The sequence below is a fragment of the Octodon degus genome, unplaced genomic scaffold (assembly GCF_000260255.1).
Source record: "Octodon degus isolate 3935 unplaced genomic scaffold, OctDeg1.0 scaffold00093, whole genome shotgun sequence".
NCBI classification, from domain to species: domain Eukaryota; kingdom Metazoa; phylum Chordata; class Mammalia; order Rodentia; family Octodontidae; genus Octodon; species Octodon degus.
In genome coordinates, this window is record NW_004524669.1 from 4,115,405 (window position 1) to 4,125,333 (window position 9,929).

Here is a 9,929-nt window from a genome sequence, read left to right on the forward strand (position 1 = left end):
GACTTTACGCTTGCCAGTGGACTACAGAATGAGATACTATCTCAAAAACCAAACCAGGGGTCAGGGACTTTATGCTTGCCAGTGGACTACAGAATGAGATACTATCTCAAAAACCAAACCAGGGGTCAGGGAGATGGCTCAGTAGAATAAACACTTCCCTGGCAAGTGCAAGGGCCTGAGTTCAATCCCCAGTTTGGCAACAACAACAACAACAACAAACAAACAAACAAACAAAAAACCCCAACAGCAACAACAAAACTCAACCTAGGGGCCTGGGAGATAAGCGCTTCCCTGGCAAGTGAGTTCAATCCCTGGTTCTGAAAAAAAAAACAAAAAAAACCCCTCAACCTAAAAGTAATGTAAATGAAGTAATGTGATTTGCTCAAATTTCCATATCTTGGGTCGATTTCATTAGATTTAATATTAATCTTAAAACAGTCTATTATTGGGCTGGGGAGATAGCTCAGTGGCCTAAGTGTAGCAAGCACAAGGTCTAGCATTTTATCCCCAGCCCCTCCCAAAAAAGGAGATCTATTATTAATGGTTTAATTCAAATATTTCATATTTAATTACCACACCAAAACTAATCCGTTAAATTGAATACATCATAATTTCTAGACCTTTTTTGGCTTTTTGAGACAGGGCTTCACTATATAATTCAGGCTGACCTTGAACTCACTATGTAGCCCAGGGTAGCCTCAAACTCATGGGGATCCCCCTGCCTCAGCCTCCTGAGTGCTGGGATTACAGGTGAGCATCACCACACAGCAAATTTCTAGACTTTTATTTTATTTTATTTTATTTTTATTTATTTGTGGCCAGCTCAGCCCACCCTGGGGGCAGGGCTGGCCCGGCATGTGGGAGCGGGGTGAAGTCCCTGTGCACTTGCCTAAGCTTGCTTAAGCAGGCACTTTAGACCACTGAGCTATCTTGCCATCTAGACTTCTAAATTGACAATTTATGCTTTGATTTCCTAGAACTTTAAAAAGTAGATTCAGATGGCCTCTGGAAGCCCCTGGCTGGTAGTCATCCTTCAAGTTCCAACCCCATTTAATGAGATTCCTGCGCTCTCACTCTCTGCCTCTGCCTCTGTCTCCTCCCCAAGCCCTGCTCCACCCCAGGAAGGTGGCTTCAGGCACTCCTACGCTGCTTCCTTTACAAAGTGGTAGAAAAGGCCAGGAAGAGCAAGAAGGAGGGCGAGGCCAATTGTACTCTCTGGGCCGCTGGCTGTCCGGGCGGAGCCGCCGCTCAGGTACAGCGCATTGTGGCAGGATCTTAGGAGCCTCTCGATGGGCTCCAGACCCAGAGCACCCTCCTCTCACAGTCCCCAATCCCTTCCTAACCCGCTTGACCCGGCTCAGCCCCAGGGAGTTTGCAGCAGCTCTTTCCAAGAGAGTCCAGCCATCTGTTTCTCCCCTCCCTTTGGAAGACACCATCCTTTCAGGCACTCCAGAGAGTGCTGAGTGTGCTGGGAGTGCTCTGGCCCCAGTGATGACCACCTCCTGGAGATCTTCAGCTAACCCCAGGTAAGGCCTTTGCTATGAGCTCACTGGGGCCCCTCCAACTCCGTCTTTTGTCTGGTGCATGGATGAGGCCACTGCCCAGAGAAAGGCTTTTCCTGGGCAATGGTCACAGTTTTGGGGACCCCACCCAGGACCCAGGGAGACACCTTCCTCTCTATTCTGTCATAGCTGCCAGCTGCCTAAGGAAGGACTTGCTTTCTGGCCCCACCCTGGAAGAGGAGGAGCTGCCCTCAAGAAGAGGAGGAAGAGGAGGAGGAGGGGAACTGGACATGTCTGAGGCACTGTCCTGCCCTGGCGAGGAGACTCCTGGCTCAGGCTGCAGGCTGGGGGCCCTGTACTGGGCCTGTGCCCACAATGACCCTGTCCAGCTTCAAGCCGTGCTGGATGCCGGGGTGTCCCCAGAGGAAGCCACCCAAGTGGACAGAAATGGGAGGGTGAGGTGCCTGGGGTTTCCCAGGCAGCTGGGGCAGGTCTGTCTCCTCACCAGTCTGGGCCTGGCTCCAGGATTAGTCCACACTGCCTGGGTCCTTAGAAGGAAAGGGTGGGTGAGGGTGGTTTTTATGGATACTGGAACTTGCCCTGGGACAGGGGTGGGTTTAGAGATCCCTAGGGAGACCCTGAAAGAAGGTAGGGACTGAGCTGGCCCCACCCCCAGACAGGCCTCATGGTTGCATGCTACCGAGGCTTCGAGAGTGTGGTAGCCCTGCTCAGCCACTGTCCTTTCCTGGATGTGAACCAGCAGGACAAAGACGGAGACACAGCCCTCATGCTAGCTGTCCAGGCAGGTGAGAGTCTGCCAACCCTCATCCTCCACCATTCATAAGAACCACAGCCCTGACTGCCTAAGTTCCTCCATGCCAGGCTCTGCAGTGTCAGGCGCAGGGTGGGTTAGGAATTCCATCATCCACTTTCTCAGGGAGCCAAATTCTGTCCCCTCCCCTATACACAGGCCACATGCCTCTGGTGCGTCTCCTGGTCAACTACTTCTCCGGCCTGGATCTGGAGCGCCGGGACCAGCGAGGGCTCACAGCACTGATGAAGGCTGCCATACGGGACCGCTCTGAGTGTGTGGCCGCTCTCCTCATGGCAGGTACATGGGGCCAGGACTGAATGTGTGACCTCTGCTCTCACTGCCGAGCTTGCCCACACACACTAAGTCAGTTCTCACTTATTGTAGGGAGGGGGAGAGGTGGATGTGGAGGTTCAGGCCAGACTGGCTTCCTGGAAGAGGGGTCATATCTCAGGTTTCTCACCATCAGCAAGGTTAATAGTTCTGTCTCTGGAGGGCCTAGAAAGGCAAATTTGGAAGAGTAGCTCAGAGCATCTGTGAAGCTGAACACAAAGGAGTGCTGGTATTTGGAACAAGACTCTTGAGTTCTAGTCCTGGCCTCACCTCTGGCTGAGGGACCCTGCACACATGGTCACCACATACTGAGGAGTGTTGGCCTTCTCTGTAATGACCTACAGCTCTGAGCTCTAGCTAGGCCTTCAGAGGACACCATGATGTGTGGGTGAGATTTGCACCCTCAGGGATTATTCAGAGCAGGAACCACACTATTGCCCCCCACTTTTTGTTATTGTTTGGTTTTTGGTGCTGAGGACTAAACCCAGGGCTTCCAGCTTGCTAGGCAAATCCCCAGCCCCAAGGGGACCACACTGTTGAACCATGTAGAACCTCATTATTCCACAGGGTGGGCTGCACTCCACAGGATCTCAACCTCCAGCTGTCCCTTCCCCACCCAACTGGATTTGGGATGAGAAGGGAAGGAGTCCACACTCCTCCCTTGTCTCACAGTGACTGCCCCTGCCACAGGTGACAAAGAGATAAACCAGGGGAGGGGACCAGCAGACTCCTTTCCCGCACTTGGCAACCAGGCACAGGTCTTCCACTCCTCTGCCAGCTCCTGACCCCTACTCTGGTTGGAGTTGGAGACCCACAGGAGGCTCTTGCAATCTCTCCCCAGCTGGATGTCAAACTCTTCCTCTCTGGTCAACAGGAAGATGCACTGCCAGCCTCCATCCCACGTTGGGACTCTGGGATTGGAATCTAACCAAAGCCTGTCCTCTTGCTACAGTTAATCTACCCCTTCCCAAATCTACCCTCGCTGCTCTGTGCTCCCTCCAGGTGCTGATCTGACCTCTGTGGATCCTGTCAGGGGCAAAACAGCCCTGGAGTGGGCCCTGTTGACTGACAGCTTCGACGTGGTGCGGCGGATCAGACGGCTGCTGCAGCGGCCCTGTGCAGAACAACTCAGCCAACATTACCAGCTGGAGTGGCCGGCCTTGCCCAGGCTTGTGGCCCAGGCCCAGGCCCAGGCTACCCCATCCTTCTTAGAAAGGTTGCAGGCCACCCTGAGTGTGTCCTTTGCTCAGTGTCCTCAGGAGGGAGGCGTCCTGGACCACTTTGTGACCATCACTACCAGCCTGGCTAGTCCCTTCCTCGCCACTGCCTGCCGCAGTGTGTGCCCTGACCACCCTCCCTCACTGGGCACCCGAAGCAAATCTGTGCCAGAGCTGCTAGGTACTGCCCCACCTCCTCCTCTGTCTCCCCAACCCTCCCAAGTGGTCTCTGGCTCCCAAGAATTTGTCCCCTACAGTCCTCGGGGCATGTTCTCTCAGTGGCTACAGCCCAGGTATAGTACCAGCAGCCCAGTACCCAAGATCTCCCTCTCCAAGGCACCTTCACGCCCCAGCCAGTTCAAGCTGATGCTGTCCAGGCATGAAGGGCATCAGAGCCTTGCCCTCCCTCTCTGGCGATACCAGGAGCTCAGGATGGAGAGAAAGAGACAAGAAGAGGAGGCCAGGAGGGCGCAGAATTAGAGGAAGACAAGCTAGGCCAGGCTGGGGGCAAGTAATCAGGCCCTTTCCAGGCTCCTTTCCTTTCCTCCCACCTCTGCCTAAGTGAGCCTGTTTCCAACCTGTGTACACTGTTATTCAGCACAGCACTGCTTACAACTTTGGCAGAGTAGAGCCTACCGTGTGTCTGTCAATGGGAAAGTTGGCATAAGCGACTGGGGCGTCATCATTGCACACTCATAAATCCTGTTCTATGCAGTGCATTGTGAAGCAAGAATAAGAACTGGGTACAGTGGTAAACTGTAATCCTAGCTACTCACAAGGCTAGGGCAGGAGGATCACAAGTTTGAGCCTAGTCCAGGCAGCTTAACAAGATCTTGTCTCAAAAAAAAAAAAAAAAAAAAAAGGATCTGGGGTTGAACTTAGTCATAGAGATCCTAGGTTGTATTCCTAGTACTGTAAGAATAAGGATGCTTGGAGCCGGGGAGATGGCTCAGTAGAATAAATGCCTCCCTGGCAAGCACAAGGGCCTGAGTTCAATCCCCAGTTCCGCCAAAAAAAAAAAAAAAAGCACTGAAAGAATAAATATGCTGTTTATAATTCTTTTTTTTTTTTTTTTTTTTTTTTTTTTTTTTTTTTTTTTTTTTTGGCAGAACCGCAGATTGAACTCAGGCCCTTGTGCTTGCCAGGCAAGTGCTTATTCTATTGTGCCATCTCCCTGGCTTTATAATTCTGTTGTGAAACTATGAATGTACAAAAAATGTACAAAATGGGCCGGGGAGATGGTTCAATGGAATAAGTGCTTCCCTGGCAAGCTCAAGGGCCTGAGTTCAATCCCCAGTTCCGCCAAAAAAAAAAAGTACAAAACAAAAAAAGCTGAGTGGTAGACATGATACTATTTATGAAAATCAAATCTTCACAAAAATAAACACAATTGATGAAAATACATAGTGAATACCAAGATTTATTGAGCTACTTAATGAGCAAACCAGCAGGTTGAGCAAAGGAAGAAATGAAAGAACATTACTGACAGTAGAAAAAAGAATGCTGGGATAAGATTGTGAAGTTATTTTTTTAAAAAAAGTGAATTTTAAAAAAAGTAAATTCCCACTTAGCAATGAAAACTATAACTTTTTTTTTCTATTAAGCAAAAATAATTTTTAGTGTGGGAGGTTGAATGAGTTTGACTTTTGCCTCTTGTGCAGGTAAAACTTCCTAACAGATTTCTCTTTTTTTTCTTTGCGGAACCGGGGATTGAACTCAGGCCCTTGTACTTGCCAGGCAAGCACTTATTCTACTGAGCTATTCAAGCTTTAATCAACAGTATGTTAGCCAGTAGTGATGGCACGTGCCTGTAGTACCAGCTATTCAGGAGGCTGAGCTAGGAGAATCTCTTGAGCCCATGCCTTGGAGACCAGCCAGAGCAACAGAATAAGAACTCATCTCAATAACAACAACAAAAGGTTACAATATGCTAAACAAGGGCTGGCCAAATAGTTCAGTGAATTAAAGCGCTAGCACCTGCAAGCAGGCTCAGGGGCCAAGGGTTGGTCCCTGGGCCTGCTGTGCCGGCCCCACCCCTGAGGCGTGCTGAGATGGCCAATGGGACTGGGTGTGGTGGCACGGGCCTGTAATCCCAGCACTTGGCAGATATATATAGATATCTATCTATCATCTATCTATCTATCTATCATCTATCTATCTATCTATCTATCTATCTATCTATCTATCTATAAATTACTTTTCCTGAGGTGACCTGTAGGTGGGGTCATTAGGCAGTGATCCAAAATATCCTTAAAGGGACACAATAAATTTGGGATTTTTTTTTTATCCAAATCTAATTTTATTGGGGCAATGGGCCTCAGGGTGGGCTGGGGGCCATCACTGCACAGCTTGTTCATTGGCGCTGCCACCAGAGTCCTGAGGCTTCATCACATCTGGAAGCCCTGGAGGGCTAGAGAAGGGCTCCAAGCGCAGGGCCCCCAAGGTGCCATCTGCCCCGAAGGCCAGCCCCGCCGTGGCTGGGGCCTGTGCCTTGCTGTCTGGCTGGTAAAGCCACACTCTCCCAGTGTTCTGCCACCTCTAGAAGCTGGTCATCCTTGTACAACCTATGCTCGTTGGGCGGCCGCTTGAGAATGCCCTCGACGATGTGCTTCAGCTCGAACACGGAGCTGGACTCCTCGGCGTCCATGAAGATGGTGGTCTTGTGGCGCCAGATCATGAGGAACGCATCCTAGTGGCGACCTGCCAGCGTCAGTGCCCGAAGGCCCTGCCCAGCCCTGCCCGGCTGCCCCTGGGATTTTTTTATTTACACATTTTGGATTTTTTTTCCCATAATTTTATTGAGAGACAAATAGCAATGAGACAGTTTCAAATCAAATCGGTATGACAGTTTCAACAATTAACACATTGCATACTCTCTTCCTAGTGGTTATTTATTGTACAAGATGCAGACATGGTATCCTATTTACAAACACTATTAGAACAAATCCCTCTATTCATTAAGAGAATATAACTATATATCTATTCTAACCATTTTGAATACACAGACACAAAATGGACATTCATCTGTATCCCCTTTTTTGTTTAGCTTCGTCATTTGAATATTATAGGTGTGTTAACTCAGCAAAATATTCTAAAAGAGTTCAGTAGTCCATAATACTATTGGGTCTTCCTCTTGACTGGCAGTGTCAGAAATTGTTGACCTGAGTCCCCTACAGCTCAACATAACACCATGACTTTACTTCTTTTATTTTTTTAATTATTATTATTATTTTTTTTATTTGTGTGTGTGTGTGGCCAGCTCAGCCCTGGTGGGGGCGGCCCTCTTCTTCCTCTTCCTCCTCTTCTTCCTCCTCTTCTTCCTCCTCTTCTTCTTCCTCTTCTTCCTCTTCTTCCTCTTCTTCCTCTTCTTCCTCCTCTTCCTCCTCTTCTTCCTCCTCTTCCTCCTCTTCTTCCTCCTCTTCTTCCTCTTCTTCCTCTTCTTCTTCCTCTTCCTCTTCTTCCAGAACTGGGGATTGAACTCAGGTCCTTGCACTTGCCAGGGAAGCGCTTATTCTACTGAGCCATCTCCCCGGCCTGTTGCTGATAATCTTGACAGCTATAAGTAGGTTTTTTTTTTTATTGTATTTGGCATAGGGTCTCACTACACAGCTCAGACTCAGTAGTGATTCTCTTGTTTTCAGCCTCCCCTGGTCTCAGTGAACAGCTCAGCCTAACCGGAGCAGGGTTGGCAGGCATGTGGTGCCCAGAATCGAACCCTGGTCCCTGAAGCTTGCCTAGGCAGGTGCTTAGTCTGTTGAGCTATCTCACCCACCCAGCTTTAAGTACTTCTGATCAGGTATTTTATGACTGTCCCTTCACTGGGACTTGTGTGATGATTAGACTGGGGCAGCAGCAGTGGCGACCCTGTGGCACACATGGCATTTTTAAGACAAAAGATGTTAATGTATGACTTATTTTTTCTAAATTAAAACCTCAGTAGTCAGTGTTGGCACTTTGCAATAAATAAGTGTGTTTTGGGTTGCAGCATGGGCACTTATCTCTAAAAGGTTTGCCAACACTGGACTAGGGCTTTGGGTTTTCAGAAGAAAGACCACAGACGGAGGTCAAGCTAGCACCACACTATGCTAAGGATGCCTCCTTGGAACAAGACCTATCACTGTTGGTGTTGGCCACCCGGGTGGGGTACTGTTGTCAGCTTTCTCCGGTGAACTCACCCTTTCCCTGCTCCCTATCTTACTCTCTGGAGGAAAGTCACTATAGGAAACCCACATTCAAGGAGCGGAAGTCATGCCCTATTTCCTTGAAGGTAGAGTATTGGCATAATTACTTAGAATTCTGCGTTTTAACTTTTTATTTTTATTTATTTGTGTGTGTGTGTGTGTGTGTGTGTGTGTGTGGCCAGCTCAGCCCACCAGGGGGTGGGGCTGGCTGGCATGTGGTGCTGGGGGATTGAACCGCGGTTCCTGTGCTTTGCTGAGCTTGTTCTAAGTAGGTGCTTTGGCTTTAGCCGGCTGAGCCATCTCACCAGACCCTCTACTTTTTAACTTTGTAATCAGACAGTCTCAATTTAGAAAAATTAAAAAATATACCTTCTCTTTGAATAAAATAAAACACAAGCAGAGAGACAGAGAGAGAGAGAGACACAGAGAGAGAGAGAGAGAGAGAGAGAGAGAGAGAGAGAGAGACTGAGAGAGAGAGAGACAGAGACAGAGACAGAGAGAGAGAGAGTTAGAGTGGGATTTCTTCCAGAAATCCCAGACTGGCTCAAACGCACGGTGACCCTCTTGCTTCAGCTTCCCAAGTCCTGGGCCACAGGTATGTGCCACCAGGCCCAGCATCACTTTCTGATTTAATCTTCACACCTTTCCCATTATAGAGTTGAAGAAACTGAGGCTATGGAGGTTAAGCAGCTGGCCCAATGTCACCACCTGTTAAGTGGCTCTGTGGTGCTTGGAGCTCAAATCTGTGAGAAACCACAGCCCAGGTTGGTTCTACTGCAGTGTGTGGCCTCTTCTCAAAGCTGAGCTTCCTCTGATTCTTTGATCTCAGCCCTCCTGCCTTTCACCTGTTCAGGAATGACAGCAGCATGTGCAGGGCCCCCATGTCCTGAATGGCTAGATCAAGTAGGAGGCTGAAGACACAACCTTTTCCAGCAGAGGGAGCCTCCTACTCTTATCCCTGGCAGTCTCAGGACAGCTGGAGTATCCCTGGCAGTCTCAGGCCAGCTGGAGTCCCAGGCCTTTGCTAAAGAGCAAGAGGCAGGTTAGGCCTTGTGCCCCTCACGCACACACACTCAGGCCTGGAAGGCAAGCAGCAATATGTGGTCTCCCAATGGCTCCAGAATACTACTGTGGCAACCTTTCCAATGAAAAGACACAGCCCAGAAACCTCCTCAGACCTCTCTCTACCTCAGCCCAGGCATACTCCAGCCCGTCAGTGTCACCACAGCACTGCTGGCGGGGCAGGCTCTCCCTGGGGAGCAAGCATCCCCCTCCCACCTTGGCACATGGGCTCCTACAGTTAGGACCAGAGGTGCTGTTCTAACATATACTGGCATGTCAGCCAGGCTGTGGGGAGTCCCAGACAGGAACCACCTCTATATCCCTAGTACCTGGCCCATAACAGGTTTAAGAAATGTATACAGAACTGAGTTTAGGTTCCACTAAGGCCTGGAATACATAGAGGGGCCTCTCACCTGCCTCCTCCTTTCAGGAGCTGCCCTGGTACTAGGAGTGGCACAGCTCCTGGTAGCATCGGGGAATGCCTAGAAAACCCCTGTTGGGGACAGGGAAAGAAGCAAAGGAGTAGGTATGTGGAGGGAGGATAGAAGAATAGGTGGGGACTCATGGGTCTTCCCCTTTGCTCCATACTGGGGAACCAGGGCTAGCTTCTCTTCTCTCTGAAAGTCATACTTTCTAAATGACAGAAGATACCAAATCATCTCACACACCAGACACCAGGCTGGCCTGCTCCCCACCCTTGATCCCTTCTCTCTCTCTCTCTCTCTCTCTCTCTCTCTCTCTCTCTCTCTCTCTCACCAAGGATCCAACTCAGCACCTTGCGCTTGCTAGACAGTGCTTCTGCCACTGAACTATCTCCCCAGCC

The 9,929-nt window shown here is 49.6% G+C and overlaps 1 protein-coding gene, 1 long non-coding RNA gene and 1 pseudogene across 3 annotated transcripts in view; 1 reads left to right on the forward strand and 2 right to left on the reverse strand.

Annotated features, from left to right (window-relative positions):
- Positions 1–1,871: 1,871 nt before the first annotated feature.
- Positions 1,872–4,848, forward strand: Ankrd33 (ankyrin repeat domain 33). 2 transcript variants are annotated; one of them, XM_023722819.1, is made up of 4 exons: positions 1,872–1,957; positions 2,183–2,308; positions 2,473–2,613; positions 3,649–4,848. In XM_023722819.1, the coding sequence occupies exons 2-4, from the start codon at positions 2,188–2,190 to the stop codon at positions 4,341–4,343; spliced, it is 957 nt and encodes a 318-aa protein (XP_023578587.1). In that variant the 5' UTR covers positions 1,872–1,957; positions 2,183–2,187; the 3' UTR covers positions 4,344–4,848. The 2 variants fall into 2 exon arrangements, with proteins under 2 accessions (XP_023578587.1, XP_023578588.1); XM_023722820.1 differs by lacking the exon at positions 2,183–2,308 and having other exon boundaries at positions 1,916–1,957.
- A 1,351-nt stretch (positions 4,849–6,199) lies between these two features.
- Positions 6,200–9,444, reverse strand: LOC101582886 (annotated as a pseudogene).
- A 102-nt stretch (positions 9,445–9,546) lies between these two features.
- The window catches only part of LOC111812011, a 5,163-nt gene continuing 4,780 nt past the window's right edge, over positions 9,547–9,929 (reverse strand). The window contains exon 3 of the long non-coding RNA XR_002822471.1: positions 9,547–9,599. This is a non-coding gene — a long non-coding RNA (uncharacterized LOC111812011). The remainder of the gene's footprint in view (positions 9,600–9,929) is intronic.